Raw genomic sequence first — 17,289 nt, forward strand, 5'->3', positions numbered from 1 at the left:
CATGAGGAATGCCATAATCTTTAAGGGGGAAGCTTTTTGCTATGATGTGGTTTGTTCCAATATCATCTTCCTATCTTGGAGATGGTTGTCTTTTGGTTACTCTAAGTTTAGTGCCATTTATTATGAATGGTTTAAACTTCCTTTATCCTGTTCAAACGCTATTTAGTGTTTTTTGTAAGGGTTGCACCCCTAGTGCGAGCTTTATATTATCAATTGCTTATTAAAAAAAAAAGAAGATAGTTTTCAATTTTTGTACAATTAACAAGTGTTAGTGCTCTGTTCTGTATTATTGTCTTATTGGCATCCATGCTTGGCTAAAACATAATAGCAGCTGAATGTAATGTAATGTACTCTTGCAAATATTAAAAGAACAAAACAGGTACTGAAGCAAGATGTTACAAGGGATGTCATGACTTCAACCATGACATCGCGCCTGCAGAACTGAGGAAGGAAGATTCAGTTTGGTTTTAAAAGATACAGAATATTCTATGTGAATATTATGTAATCCTATGTGGCGCAGTTTTAAAGGTCAAAGAATCAAGTCAGAATTTTGAAGAATCAAATCTGAAGATTGAAGATTCAGCAGTTACTAATTTAGGAGATAAATTAGGTAAGTTATGATTAAAAGGCCTTGTTTGTAGCAGAAGAAATCTGCTGATTTGTAACAGCATGGAGTGCTGCGTTTTTAAGCCCAAGTCCAACTAGGATCAGGTTATATATAGGAATCTTTGTAGCCTTGTAAACTTAACGATCATAATATAGTCATTAGGGTTTGTTGTTTAAGTGAACCACCCAGGTTGTGGGATGATCACTGATTTGTGCCTCGAAGCCTGTAGGTAAGAGGTTTACTTTATTCACTCAGAAGCTGTGAAGCAATGAGTGAAGATTGTATTCTTGGAACTACTCCATTATGTATATTTAAATTGTTGGTGATTAAGCTGTCGATGCAGTGGCTGAGTTGCTGACTGCTAGACATCATTGCTATGATTGGGAGTGGAATGGAGATATTCCATATCTAGGGAGAACCTAGGTAGAGGGGTCATTGGGTAGTGATTAAGTGAGGAGTTGTAAACTGGGAGTTTAGCTCTGAATTGATACTGCTAATAGTGGACTTCATCCCTGGCTTGGTATGCCCCCAGAGTAGGTTAGTTAGAACCGAACTGGGTAAACAATTTTTCTCTGTGTTATTTATGTTTCTGCATTGTTTATTTGTAAGTTTAGTTTGGATGTCATAACATCGTGCATGACATCAGTGTGTGATTTAATGACTGTGCTAACACAGAATCTCTGCAAAGCAGATTTGTTTATGTTAACTGAACTGATATGTGATCCCAACACTTCCAGACTTCTGGATGTTAGAAGTAATAAAAAATTGGGGGATCTGTATGTACTGCCTCAGCTAAGCTGATGACAGAAAAGATGTCGTGACATTGTGTATGACATTCTGAGTCTGTCTTACCAGAATTTCAATTGGTATCAGAGCAGGCATCCTGTCTGTTTCTGGGTGAGATCCATGGAAGATACTTTCTGGTTGTTGGAGGTAGTTGATTGTTCGAACATTCATGTTCATATTGAATGGTCCCTAGAAGTGGAGGATGGACCTATGTGTGGAAGACTGGACCAAACTGACCATAACAGGTGTATTTTCTTGGCAAGGGAAGATGGTGTTACTGATTTCAAGGATATCCAAATTATTCATGCGGGAGTGAAGAATTTGGGGTGTTTTATTCAGCATATAGCAAGGTACAGAGAAGAAGATTTTCAAAACCTTCATGCGGGAGTGAAGTTAATGATAAGGTATTCTTTGTGCTTATTTGTTTCCTTCTGGTCAGAATATTGGTTAGGTCTTGTTGTGTTACTTGAAGAAGAAGCAAGCATATTGTTGGATTGTTCAGCTGCAATTCTTGGATGTCATGCTTACAACTGGTTCTGGGAGTAAGCATTGTGTAATCTCTGTTGATATATGGCTATTTTCTGCTGCATAGCATCTGATGCATAATCCTATCTTTGAAAGAAGATCTCTAGGGTTATATGGTTTTCAACAGAATTTGTAGCAGATTGTTTTCAACTTTAGTACAAGTGTCAAAGATACTTGAGATCTTTTCTCAAGTCCTCTCATAAAGGCATGGTTATTGAGGTTGAAGAGGTTCATATGATCAGTGTTCCTCATGTTCATCTGCAAAGTTTTTTGATAATCCTCAAGATTGTCAAGAATTGTGTGTTCCAAGAAGAAGGAACTGATGGCATACTGGTATGCAGCTACCAGTTGAAGAACAGATGTTCTGGTGCTAAACTTATGTAGTGTGAGTACATTTGTTTGGAACCTACTCCTGATCTGGAAGAGGAGACATCTGCTTTTTGTGTTGATTGGTCAGAATACAATCAACTGAACCTTCCATCCCAAATGTCAGCTTATTTCAGGCATAAGCTTATGGGAGTTGGAAGTAGAGCTCAGTGCAAGTGAAAGGATTCATTCAGTTTTTCTTTTCAAGACCTCTATGAAAATTCAAGATGAGCTTATATCTGGTATGTTCTTTTGATCAAAGGAACCAGATGTGTGAATTGTTTTCTTAATCATAGAACAGTTAGTGGTGAAAACTGAATACTGTGTATCGTGCATAGTGAAATATGGTTTTGAATATTGTGTGATGATTCAAGGGAGTCAGATTACTGTGTGGAATCTGAGGTAGTTTCAGGAGTTATGTCATCAGTGAATCTGTTCCAGAAACCTTGTTGAGGGAATCTCTTCATGGGGTACAGATTGTGGCATCCATTATCTCAAAGTCAGAAGAGAAGTCTGAAGAAAAGTTTATTGAGATATGGCATATATTATCCCTTAATCATGACTGCTGTGTAGCTGAGTTGATGATGTTGGTCGTGCTTTCTTTGTCTTTCCCCAAGTGTCATACTGGAGATGTTGAATGAGAAATCCAAAGAGTCTAAATAAATGATGTCATAACAGATGTTGTAACATCATTTTCAAGAAGAATGCTTTCATGTATGAAGAAGAGATCATTTAGAAGGACCTGGTGTGAGCAGCAAATTCTATCTGAGTGACTAATAGGTGCTTTGACAGGAGACTTAGTACTTATTGGATGTACAGCCTCAATACAGATTCATATACTCTGTCGGGAGCTAAGTATGTATATGAAGTGTCCATGGTCTGATTTGAACTATGCATCAATTATAGTTCTGTGTTATCTTCAATTAAGCATTAAGAAAGGCAATGGTTGGCTGGTGAGTTGATTCAAGAAGAAGAAACATATAGGAGATGGTGAGTATCTTGATGGGAGCTGGATATTTACATCAACTATGTGGAAGAAGATGAAGAAGATGTATGTGATGCTTTGTTTTGTATGTTACATCACAACACTTGAAGACACCAGTAAAAATTAGGTTCAGACCTATCTGTTGAAGAGATGTTCAAGAGCTATTTAGAAGTTTCTTCTATTTCAAGGTACATGAAGTGGCAGTCTGGATCTTGTGTAGCAAGCAAACTAAGGATTCCAAATTTGGAAAGTGTGGCAGTTCTTTATGTTGAGTTTGTGGCAACCTTTCTATGGAAGCATCAAGTGTCAAAGGGTTATTTGTTGATTATTTCAGGTGGAGATAAGGTGGTAGACTTGAATCTGTTGAAGAAAGAGAAGTGGAGTTAGTTGAATGTACTGAACTGTTCAACTGTATCTTAATGATATACAAGATGTTATAACATCTAAATTCTGATGTGAGTATCTTTTGTAAAGGAGTTACTTTGTAATAGTGAAGTGTGTCAGCTAGTTAGTTAGGCAGAGGGTGCGCTCTTGAAGATATGAAGATGCGTCTTATATTTTCCATTCATCATTACAAGTTTTCCTGTATGAAGCAAAAATTATCTCAGATAGGGGGAGTGTCTTCTTAGTTCAAGATATAATTCTAGAAAATTATCTTGGTCTGTTATACTCTATCATCATAATGAAGGTGGTCCAAGTCAGCAGGAGCTTTTTCAATTTAGTTAGAGGAAGTTTCCTATGAAAAGTTTTATTTAACCATGTGCGTCTGGTATCCACAAATCTTGAACTGTTCTAGTGGCTGTATGTCAACAAGTGTTGGAAGGCTCTTCACAGTTGCAGTATACAGTCTCAAGGTGATCAGAACAACAGAAGTCTATGACTAGTGAGTCAGTAAAGGAGTAGGAGGTCTATTACGTGGTTCATAGGATGCTTTGTCAAAGTCTCTTAAAGAATCTTAAGCTATGTGCTTGAGGGGTGAAAGAGGGACAATGTCTGACAGGATGTCATGACATAGTTAAAGACATTGATTCTGCAGAGTCAAACAAGGAAAAAACTGCTTTGGAAAGAGTAATTGCTTTTAGAACTGTTTCCTAATTAATAGGTTGACCGTTGAACAAGACCAAAGACTATCGTTACTTCCTATGATTCTCCAATGGCTATAAATTAGCATCTTCGCAACAGGCTTCAGATATCAAATCTCTCAAAGATGTGTTTCGTGTGTGTTTGTGTTGGGTGCGTCCAAATTTGGTATTGCGATGGGTTCCTCTACCAAACTCTGCTCAGAATAACACAGGGTGGGGAAATCATGAATCTCTACCAATGGTGTTACAGCAATAACAATGAGCATGCATCTTCTTGTTCAGTCTTCGAGAAGGGAGACGTTTTAGTTGTGATTTGTGATCTGAGTTATGAACACAATTGTGATTTGTGTTCTGAGTTACAAGGGCTAGTTCTTGGAGAACTACAGTGGCAAGAATTGGTTTTCGTATCTTCTTCCTCATGTGCAGGGGGAGTTACAGGTTCTTCCATTGCATATTATGACATTGTATACATCTTTGTCATATTATGGCTAAAAAGGGGGAGAGAGGCTGACGCTGATTTTGCTACTGTCAAAAGAAACAAAGGAAGATTTGAAGACAGAAGTAGAAGCAGACTGAAGATGTTATGGTGTGGTTCAGCCTAGGTATCCTGAAGGTTGAAGCAGCTGCTCTTGGAGTTAATGTGTATTTATTATTTATGTTTAGTTTTAGCCGAAATAAGCCAAAGGGGGAGATTGTTAGTGCTCTGTTCTGTATTATTGTCTTATTGGCATCCATGCTTGGCTAAAACATAATAGCAGCTGAATGTAATGTAATGTACTCTTGCAAATATTAAAAGAACAAAACAGGTACTGAAGCAAGATGTTACAAGGGATGTCATGACTTCAACCATGACATCGCGCCTGCAGAACTGAGGAAGGAAGATTCAGTTTGGTTTTAAAAGATACAGAATATTCTATGTGAATATTATGTAATCCTATGTGGCGCAGTTTTAAAGGTCAAAGAATCAAGTCAGAATTTTGAAGAATCAAATCTGAAGATTGAAGATTCAGCAGTTACTAATTTAGGAGATAAATTAGGTAAGTTATGATTAAAAGGCCTTGTTTGTAGCAGAAGAAATCTGCTGATTTGTAACAGCATGGAGTGCTGCGTTTTTAAGCCCAAGTCCAACTAGGATCAGGTTATATATAGGAATCTTTGTAGCCTTGTAAACTTAACGATCATAATATAGTCATTAGGGTTTGTTGTTTAAGTGAACCACCCAGGTTGTGGGATGATCACTGATTTGTGCCTCGAAGCCTGTAGGTAAGAGGTTTACTTTATTCACTCAGAAGCTGTGAAGCAATGAGTGAAGATTGTATTCTTGGAACTACTCCATTATGTATATTTAAATTGTTGGTGATTAAGCTGTCGATGCAGTGGCTGAGTTGCTGACTGCTAGACATCATTGCTATGATTGGGAGTGGAATGGAGATATTCCATATCTAGGGAGAACCTAGGTAGAGGGGTCATTGGGTAGTGATTAAGTGAGGAGTTGTAAACTGGGAGTTTAGCTCTGAATTGATACTGCTAATAGTGGACTTCATCCCTGGCTTGGTATGCCCCCAGAGTAGGTTAGTTAGAACCGAACTGGGTAAACAATTTTTCTCTGTGTTATTTATGTTTCTGCATTGTTTATTTGTAAGTTTAGTTTGGATGTCATAACATCGTGCATGACATCAGTGTGTGATTTAATGACTGTGCTAACACAGAATCTCTGCAAAGCAGATTTGTTTATGTTAACTGAACTGATATGTGATCCCAACACTTCCAGACTTCTGGATGTTAGAAGTAATAAAAAATTGGGGGATCTGTATGTACTGCCTCAGCTAAGCTGATGACAGAAAAGATGTCGTGACATTGTGTATGACATTCTGAGTCTGTCTTACCAGAATTTCAACAAGTCACAAAGTTAATTGTTAAATTTTGTCGGCCTCAACTTTCTCTGTTCTATTTTAGTCATTGTCAAATATATGCCGCTCTATCAAGAATAAAAAAATATGCCAAGTACAATGAAAGACTTCAGGCCCATTTCGCTTTGTAATGTGATTTATAAGATTGTATCGAAAGTTTTGGCAAATAGACTCAAAACTGTGTTGGATAAATGTGTGTCAGAAGAACAATCGGCGTTTGTGGAAGGTAGATCTATTTTACATAATGCGATGATAGCTACAGAGATTATCCATCATCTCAAAAGGAAAACGGTTGGTAGGAAAGTGTCGTTAGCTTTAAAGATTGACATTAGTAAAGCTTACGATAGGGTGGATTGGGGATTCCTTCGAGGGGTGCTTGAAAGAATGGGTTTTGCTGATAAGTGGATCCACTGGATGATGATGTGTGTGACTTCGGTGAACTATTCTGTGCTGGTTAACTCAGACTGTGTCGGACCTATTGAACCAGGAAGAGGACTGAGGCAAGGAGACCCACTGTCTCCTTATCTCTTCACTCTTATTTCAGAAGGTCTCTCTACTCTTATAAAGAGCTATGTGGCCAGGGGTGACATCCATGGTGTCCAAATCTGTAGAGGGGCACCTAGTGTGTCCCATCTACTTTTTGCTGACGATTGTTTTCTTTTTTGCAGGGCAACACTCTCAGAAGTTCGTCATATTATGGAGTTACTTGATTTATATGCTAAGGCGGCGGGTCAGGAAATTAATATGTCTAAATCGGAAGTCTTTTTCAGTCGTAACCTGAGCATCCCTGCTCAAGAGGATCTGGCTAAGGTTATGGGGGTCCGTCATGTTCTTGGTACAGGGAGGTACCTGGGACTGCCTTCGGTGATAGGTCGAAGTAAGAAGGAAACCTTCTCTTTTATTAAAGATCGTATCTGGAAGCGTATTAATTCTTGGAGGGGTAGGTCTTTATCCAGGGCAGGTAAAGAGATCATGATTAAGTCTGTTCTCCAGGCTATTCCAGCTTATATTATGAGTATCTTTCTTCTTCCGGATGGTGTGATTGATGATATTGAGAAAATGATTAATTCCTTCTGGTGGGGAGGTGGGTCGCATAGTAAGGGGATCAGATGGATGGCGTGGGACAAGTTGACTGATTTAAAGGAGGAAGGCGGGTTGGGTTTTAGAGATTTTAAAGCTTTTAACATGGCCATGGTAGCTAAACAAGGTTGGTTTATTATGTCTAATCCTCGGGCTCTTGTTTCACGTATCTACAAAGCCAGGTACTTTCCGAGAACTTCTCTATTTGATGCTACTCTTGGTTATAACCCCAGTTTTGTTTGGAGTGGGATTTGGAAAGCGAGGGCGGTTCTTATGTTGGGGAGCAGGTGGAGTATAGGTGATGGTAGCAACATAAAGGTCATGCATGAACCGTGGCTCCGCGGTAATTATGAAGGGTGTTTGGATGGACCGCAAGGCCAGGGTGCGTACAACATTACAGTGAAGGATTTGTTACTGCCTAATGTTAAACAGTGGAACATGAGAGCAATTCGGGATCTATTTGTTGTTACAGCTACAAAAAATATTCTACAAGTTCCATTGGTTGAGGAAGTAACGGTTGATAGATTGGTTTGGAAGGAAGAAAAGGATGGGTTATACAGTGTCCGGTCGGGGTACCGTATTTGGAGGAAGGCGAGGAATAGAAATAGGGGGTTGGATATGAACGTTAATTGGAATAGTTTGTGGAAGATATCGGCACCGAATAGAGTAAAACATCTTCTTTGGAGAATTTGCCGGGATTGCCTCTCGACAAGGGTGCGTCTCCGACATCGCCATGTTCCTTGTGTTCTTCATTGTTCTTTCTGTGATAATGATTTTGAAGATGATTGGCATGTCTTTTTTGGGTGTTCGGATGCAATTTCTTCTTGGCGGGCAGCAGGTTTGTATGATGTTATATTTCCCCGTCTCCATTCTCTTCCGGATGTTAAATCTGTTATTATTGATATTTGTAGTAAGGAAGACAAATACCTTGCTGGCAGGGTAGCTGTAATGATAGAGGGCTTGTGGAAGAATAAGAATGATTGGGTTTGGAATAATGAGAAAGAAGAAGCTACTAGACTTGGTTGGTTGGCCTTGCATAAGTGGCAGGAATGGTTTTCTGCTCAACAGGTACGTCACACTGACGGTAACCAAGAGATTCTGTTACATTGGAATAAGCCACCGAGTGGGTTCTTTAAGTGTAGTGTGGATGCAGGTTTTAACCGTCTTTTAGGCACAACGAACCGTGGGTGGTGCCTTCGGGATGATCATGGAGATTTTATTATTGCTGGTACTGCTTGGGATCGTGGTAATTTATCTATTCTAGAAGCTGAAGCCTTAGCCCTTAAAGAAGCTATCCTTGGAGTGATCAACCAACGCCTTGATTATGTTCTGTTTGAAAGTGATTCCCAGTTGGTTGTCCAGAGTCTTCGATCTAATACTCATGGCACTTCAGAGTTTAAGTTTATTATTTCTTCTATTAAATTGTTGTTACTAGATTTCCCCCACTTTGAGGTTAAGTTTGTTAAACGTCAAGCGAACTTGGTTGCTCATACCTTAGCTAAGGCGGCCAGTTCTTGGACTCGACGTATGTTATTTGATGAAATTCCTCCTTGTATTTTCTATTACTTGAATAATGAAAGAAGTTAAGTTTGATTTTGTCAAAAAAAAAATATGGTTGAATATATTTTTGGTATCTAGAAATTACCAAATTTTGCTTTTGGGCTTCGTAAGAAAAAGTGACATGTTTTAATCCTATAAAATTATTATGCATATAGTTTTAGTTCCTACTGTTAAACCAATGTGTATTATTGAATTATTATTTTACATACATGTTTAGAACGTTATAAAAGATTTCTTGAAAAAAAACTCAAAATTTAATTTCTAAGTCAAAATTTTTATTACTTTTATCATTATCTTTTAAATTTTAAAAAATTCATATTTAATTTTTTTTATTTTAAAAAATTTTAAAATTTAGTAAATAAATATTTTCCAGTATGACAAAAAGTATTTAAAAATTTAAATATTAAAGAATAATTAAATAATTTTCAAAATTTCAGAAAATAACATAGATTAAAACCACATGCATAAATTTTTTATAGAAATCAAAATATATAATTTTTTTAATAAAGACTAAAAATATAATATATGATATTTATAAGGACCAGAAACATATTTAACCCAAAAAAATAAACAAGAATTGAAAGTACTAATACATGAGGAAGAATCAGAAAAAACTACAACAATAACTTGTAACTTCTACGAGTGGAGTAATCGTCCTCTCGACTTTTTGTAATATATTATGTTTTGTAGAATAGTTTAGCATTATTGTTTGCTATTATTTCATCCTCTGTGTATTTGGGTTTGAGTACCCCTAGTGCTCATTATTTTTTTTCATAATGTTCATGTAAGTAATGATTCAAGTTAGAATATCCAAAGTTGTTATCGCTTAATTTGGTGTTAACACTGAGAACATATGTTTATCAGTTAAGCTAATCATACATATCAAATTTGTGAAAAATAATGTTAAATGAAGCTGCATTATATTATGTTTTGATTGACATATTTGTAATTGTAAATGGATTTAAGGCAACACATAAATTTACTTTATATCTTTATTCATGGGGATAAGGGCTAAATATATCGCAAAACATGCAACGGGGTTATTAAACTTACCCCTTCAAGGACAACATTGTATATAAAGGAGTATTGAACCTGATAAAGTGCTTTATTCATATTAAAGATTACAGCCATGCAAAAGCTTTTGTCATTTCTTTAAAAGAAGACACACCATATGTATACAAGAATGACAAACCACAGATAAATACTATTAAATTTGAGACCCTTAAAAAAAATTAAAACTCCAAAAACCTTTAAACCATTCAAATCTACTACTGATAATCAATTTATAAAAAACGTTATATTATTAAAATTAATGAATAAAATTATTTTCTTTCCACTATCAGTACTAACAAAACATTAACATTATCACAAACAATAATTTAGATTAAATAATAAAGTAGCATATACGAGAAAAATTTATTTTGTACACCTACAATTAGACCTGTACCCCTACACGAAAAAATTTTGGACCGAAATACCCTCTTATAAATAATACATATTTTAAGTTTTTTCATTTTTTCCTCATATTTTCAAAAAAAATTAAAACACCCAAAAATATATAAACCGGAACACTTTTTTAAAGTTTTCCGGTTCAAAAAAAATCACACCGGAACACTTAGAAAAAGAGTTCCGGTAGCTTAAAAGTGGGATTTAAATATGCATACCGGAACACTTATTAAAACTGTTAAATGGGGATTTAAATATGCATACCGGAACACTTATTAAAACTTATTTCCATTTAGCTGTCTAATTTCAAATTAAAACCAATGGCCAATAATCAATCAATTATTACTTTTTTTAGTATTATTGGTAGGCTCCAGTTGGGAGTATATTAACTAGAATCACATGGCATGCCAAATGCACTCTCTCATTTGTTTGTAAGTATATGACCAAATAATTTTCTTAATACTGTGTTGGTTTCATAGAGTATCTTTTGCTATTTCAAACTATTAAATATTTTATCATAAAGCTTAATAAAAAATATAACTGTTCATATAACGTATAATATAATTTTTTTGGTGTAATATTTATTCTAGGGACTACAATTTCACTTCTTAAAAATAAATAAAATGTCACATGTTGGAAGGGAAGAAGCCAAGATGCTTCCTAACAAAAATATGAAAATTTAATAATTTTACTGAAAGAGATATTTTAACAACACTAACTAACATCTATTAATATTTTAAGCTCATAAAAATAACTCAGTATTAAATTGTTTGTATTTGTTTTGAAGTGGGCATAACTTCATGTTCTCCTCCTATAAATTGGGGTGAAGTAGAAAGCAAAATGCAAAAGTCCTTCCAACTCATAATTAATACCTCTGGTGGTGACTTTGTAGAAGTACTTAAGTAAGTACTTAATTAATTGCCTCTTCTTTCTAATTATTTCTAGCTTTAATAACTAATCTGCACTAATTTCCCTTGCTTTTATATGATAATTTATATAATGCTTGATAATTAATTGTTTGCCTTGTTTACCTCAGACATGGATTACATGAGTACTAGTGCAGTGCTCTTTTTGTTGACATGCATTGCCACATACTTTGTTGGTTCACTTTATGCAAAAAGCAAAAATTCAAACTACAAGCTTCCACCTGGACCTTCTTTTTTCACTATCATGTCAAACGTTATTGATTTGTACAACAAGCCACAACAAACACTTGCAAATTTTGCTAAGTTTTATGGTCCTGTTATGCGTATAAACCTATGCACTGAAACCACTATAATAATCTCTTCTTCTGATATGGCCAAAGAGATTCTCCATACTCATGATTCTTTGTTCACTGATAGATCTGTTCCTCATAACACAACAACTCACAACCATGACAATTTTAGCTTAGTTTTCCTCCCATTTTCACCTCTCTGGCAACACCTTAGGAAAATATGTCATAATAATCTATTCTCCACCAAGACTCTTGACGCAAGTACAGAACTTAGACGTATGAAACTCAAAGATCTTCTCAATGATATGCATAAAAGCAGCTTAACTGGTGAAGCTGTTGATATTGGAAGAGCTGCTTTCAAGGCTTGCATTAATTTTTTGTCCTACACTTTTGTGTCTCAAGATTTTGTTGAGTCTTTGGATGATGAGTATAAGGATATAGTTTCCACTCTCCTAAAAGCTGTGGGAACACCAAACATCTCTGATCATTTTCCTGTGTTGAAAATTTTGGACCCACAAGGCATTAAGAAACACACTACTAATTATGTTGAAAAGGTATTTTATGCCTTAGATATCATAATAGATAAGCGAATGAAGATGAGAGAAAGTGAACATTATATTTCAAAGAATGACATGTTAGACACCTTGTTGGACATTTCCAAAGAAGATAAGCAGAAGATGGATAAAAAACAAATTAAACATCTATTACTTGTAAGTATTTTCATTTCTCTTTCACCATTTTATCTTCTACTTTTATATAATCATGCACATGGCCATTTTAAATTTAACTGTGGCAAAATAAATAGAAGACTTATTTAGTCACAGTTTGTACACTCTTAAAGACGGCCCTGATGATTTACTTTACACGTGAATGTTGTACTTTTATCAGGATTTGCTTGTGGCGGGAACAGATACAACAGCATATGGATTAGAAAGAGCATTGAGTGAACTAGTACACAATCCAGAGATTATGTCAAAAGCCAAAAAGGAACTTGAGGAGACTATTGGAATAGGAAATCCAGTTGATGAATCAGACATGGATAGGCTTCCATACTTACAAGCAGTGGTAAAAGAGAGTTTACGTTTATACCCTCCAGCTCCAATGTTGCTTCCTCGAAAAGCAAGGGTAGATGTGGAAATATCAGGATACACAATTCCAAAGGGTGCTCAAGTTTTGATAAATGAATGGGCTATTGGTAGAACAGACATATGGGAGGATGCTCATTTGTTTTCACCAGAAAGGTTTATAGGATCTGAAATAGATGTGAAAGGACGACACTTTAAGCTTACACCATTTGGGAGTGGAAGACGTATATGTCCAGGATCACCATTGGCTGTTAGGATGTTGCATTTGATGTTGGGATCATTGATCAACTCATTTGATTGGAAACTTGAAAACAATATGGAGTTTAAGGACATGGACATGGACAAATCTCTAAGAGCTATTCCAGTTGCACTAAACAAAGTGTATTAAGTACTTATCCAAATCCATGTATTATTATATTAATCTTGCTGGAGATTGGGTTTTAGGGGAGTATATTGTATTCTTATATAGTTTTTGCTTTTACTTTAATAATTTTGTATTATAGTTTGTGTGGGATTGTAACTTTTAAGTTTCCACTCCTAAGTTTATGGAGAGTATGCTAAAACAATATAATATAGTAAATAAAATTTCCTACTTTTGTATACTTCTGTTTTTCACTGAATATTTTATAGAGATTCATGTAGTTTCTTCTACTCCCTCCCTCCAAATTTATATAAGTCGCTAGCGACATATTTTGATTTTTTTTTTTTCATAATCGTGTTCTGAAACCAAATACCTAAATAAGCAATTTTCTCCAATATTTTTCAAAATATCAATGTCTCAAATATTTTTCAAAATATCAATATCTCAAAAAAAAAAATTATTTAGAACTCAAGTCAATTGAATTGACATTCCCATTTAACGTTTTTGGAAGGTAGGCCAGATAAATTGACACCTCCAATGATGCAAGTTAGAAAATTTCTTCACCCACCTCCTAACCTTCTTGCCCACCCCTAGTGAATTTACCACAATACCCCTTGTTTCAGAAGTTCATTTCCGAAAAGGTATTTTTTTTATAAAAAAAGGTGTTTTCGGAAATGTATCTCCGAAAACGTATTTTTTTTAATATAAAATATTGATTTCGGAGATGCATCTCCGAAATAAAGTTACTTTTCAGAAAATGTGGTGTTTTAGGAAGTTCATCTCCGAACGCACCCCCTTGGGGGAATTCGGAAATGAACTTCCGAAATTATGTCTGGACAGAAGAAAAATGAAAAACAACAACGCTTCGCTTTATTTAATCGGGTGAAGATTACAACGATAATATTACATAAAATTAAAGTTACATATTGTTGAACACGGGTAGGTGGGGATGAGTCAACATTTTGATAACGTCGTCCGCCGATCTTTGAAGTTTGGCGTCCAACTCGATCGGGCCTGTCGAAGAAAATCGGTCGAACGTTGTCCACAAAACCGCTAAATCTTCGTCGTTCTTGATCTCAAAAGGTGTGAACTTAATGCCTCCCTCGTCGTTAAGCGATGGCGAGCGGTACTCGAGCTTAACAACCTTTCGATTCGCGGGATAGTGCAAAAGCGTGTTGAGCGACGGTATCAACTCCGCAAACGGCGTGTCGCGCGAGAAGCGAAATTGGAACGGCATCGGGTAGCCGGTTTCGAAGTAGACGAATGCTAGGTGGGGGTAGGTTTGTGTCATTTGTGTTTTGTGGTGTGAAGAGGATGAAGAAGAGTGTGTAGTATTTATAGACTTATTGGAGCAATGATGGCCCAACAAACCTTATCCTGCCTCAGGGAACTTTTCGGAAATGAACTTCCGAAAATTGGAGGCAGAGATGTATATTTCGGAAGTTCATTTCCGAATTATGCAGAAACAGACATAAATTTTGCATTTTGTTGATTGCTTAGTGTGTTGTGTAAATTGAACAAATGGAATTCACATTAAACATAAATTAGACAAAGATGACATAAAACATACTTATATTATATATGTATTGAATCGGTCCGATTTTACATGATAAACAACAATACATACAAAAATGGTCATTACAAACAAAAAACGATCCGGAACGAACTAAAATTCACCGAACCAATCGGTGGATCCTAAGTCCAAAATAGGCACGTTCTTCGACCGCTCTCTATTTTGCTCGCGCTCTTGGCTCATCATTTCTTCAAACTCCGCCATTCTTGAAACGAAAGGATCCAGCCAAGTCTCCGTCTCATTTAAACGATGTGCGGTCCATTGACAACAAGTAGCCGGTATAGGACACCCCGGTTTCAAAAACACTTAGACGACGTGTCGCGATCGTAGATACCCGATGCATATGATCCGGCCCGACGAGTCCAATGGCGGTCGACTATGAAGTGGAAAGAAAGTCTCACTTAGTCCAAACCTCGTCAAATCGACGCATACAATATCATATGCACTTGCTATTAGATGACCCATATAGGGGAATGACATCCACTTCGAAACCGGAGCGATACCGGTAAGTGATGGAACAAGTGAGTCATGAATTTTCGCAAACTTTTCTTGATTTTCATATAGTCGGCTGTAGATGTCCCGATACGAAGTCAACTCCGGAATGAGTTCCCGTCGGACTAAAGTGTGATTATTTTCCCCTTTACCGAGCAAATCCGCAACGGCCCGATATCCACAATTGTCGTCGCCTCCAACATCAACGATGTTATCGATATATTTGTGCATAAAAAGTGGCATCTCATCAATGTAGACAATCAGTGATTTTTTGATCGGCGGTGTGCGAGGTGGCTTCGAAATACGGGCTCCTTTGTTACCACTACACTTGGACTTCGGTGTCGGTGAATCCGGGAACGATGCATCAACATGTTCAACGTAGGAAGGAGATTGTTTTGTTGACGTGTCATCTTGTGTAATTTTGGACTTTTTCGGTGCACCTTTCGTCTTAACCGGTTGAGATGGCGGTTTCAAATCGGCGGTCTCCGGAAATGCAATTTTTCGCAATTGTTCTTTTATATGCATTTTCGTTGTGTCATCCGCTTTAGCAAAATTCTCCATTATCACTTCCAACTCGTCGGAGATGGTGATTTTGGAGTCATTTTCTTTTGGCGGGTCAAAATCATCAAAACGAAGCTTCTTCCAATGGTCGGCTACCTCATCCATGCGTATTGGTGAATTCAACTTCTTCTTTTTTGCAAGTATACAAGCACATGGAAGGCCGTATGTCTTTCTAATGGTGCACCCACATAATGAACTATCGGGCCCCGTGATCTCCGGCCGCTTAGCTTCATGAAACAAAAAATTCAAACCCGTTCGAGATATGTTGTAAATCAATTGGGAGAATAGAATTTGGCCCTTTTACCGGTGTTCCATAACCGTCTTGCTCCAACCGAACGATGTTTGAATTTCATTGTGTTGATTTTGGAGCATTTGGTTGACGGTGTCCCATCCCCGACACAAATCTCCCTTGCTATCACTCAACCACCTCTTGAAGACCGCATGTGCGGATTCAACTCGGTTAGTCGTGGTGCAACCAAGATGTCTAACTCGATTTGTCCAAGCGCACACGACTTTTTCTCTAACTTTGTCAAGAATGGTGGATTCAACATAATGACAAAATGTCTTAATGGAACCACACAAAGACCTAAAGTGTACCAATTTCTCGGTATACACCTCTTCGGAGTATGCATCCAAAATTTCCCTCCATGCCGCCATTATCCTATCAACCACAACACCGGCTTTGACAACTTTACCATTTTCATCCGGCCTATCTTTTGTCCCAACCGCGGGTTTCAACTTGCTTCTCACGTTGCAAGTTATGTGATACCGGCAAAGTAACGCGGTAGATGTCGGGAAGACGGTATCGACCGCATTCATCAAAGCATTGTCCCGGTCGGTGACAATGACGTTTGGTATAACCTCTTGATCAACTAACAAAGACTTGCAAATTCCCAAGGCCCATGTAAAGTTATCTTCTTTTTCACACTCCAAAAAAGCAAACCCGACCGAATAAGTCTTTTCCGTCGAGGTCACACCGACTATCTCTAGAAGAGGAAGCCTATATTTGTTTGTCTTGTACGTCGAATCCATGACTAGAACGGTTGGAAATGTGTTGAATAATTTGATACTTTCGGGATGAGTCCAAAAAATATCACGCACCGTAACTTTGTCCTCGGAAGTTCGGAAGCTTGAAACATATTAGTTATCGCCTAATAGTTTCAAAAGTTGTTGCATTTCCGACCGAGGACCCATATTCAAAACTTTGAGATTGTGCCGTTCATTGTAAACTTGATTGATATTTGAAACGCTATCCGGTTTCTTACGCTTCAAATCGGCAAGTATGTTGCGAGGCGCCACTTTGACTATCGTTAAGTCCGATATCACATTCCTCTCTTCGCGGGACAAACGACACGCCATTGGATGTCCGTGTAACTTGACATCCAAGGCATGATTATGAATTCCACAAATTACGGTTAACCGCCACAAATCATCAACCCTCCAAGTAGCACGCAACTTAAAGGGACACCCACACTTTCTCGATCCCGTGTCCTCGTGTTTTAGCACCCGGTTTGATTGTACATAACTCCCACCCCGTTCACAATTCAAAACAACGAAAGATTTCCGCCTACTATTTCCGTTGTCCGACCTTAAAATAACAATTCCAAATCCATGTTTGCTAGCTTCCTTCCTGTCATACCCCAAAATTTGCCCT

General features: G+C 37.1%; 1 protein-coding gene across 1 annotated transcript; it reads left to right on the forward strand.

The window, feature by feature from the left end:
* The first annotated feature begins 11,133 nt into the window (after nt 1–11,133).
* On the forward strand, nt 11,134–13,232 carry LOC131634232 (cytochrome P450 76T24-like). Its single transcript, XM_058904886.1, has 3 exons — nt 11,134–11,249; nt 11,384–12,273; nt 12,452–13,232. Exons 2-3 carry the CDS (start codon nt 11,386–11,388, stop codon nt 13,034–13,036), a joined length of 1,473 nt encoding a protein of 490 aa, XP_058760869.1. The 5' UTR covers nt 11,134–11,249; nt 11,384–11,385; the 3' UTR covers nt 13,037–13,232.
* The last annotated feature ends 4,057 nt before the right edge of the window (nt 13,233–17,289 follow it).

The sequence above is a fragment of the Vicia villosa genome, unplaced genomic scaffold (genome assembly GCF_029867415.1).
Source record: "Vicia villosa cultivar HV-30 ecotype Madison, WI unplaced genomic scaffold, Vvil1.0 ctg.001262F_1_1, whole genome shotgun sequence".
Taxonomy (NCBI): domain Eukaryota; kingdom Viridiplantae; phylum Streptophyta; class Magnoliopsida; order Fabales; family Fabaceae; genus Vicia; species Vicia villosa.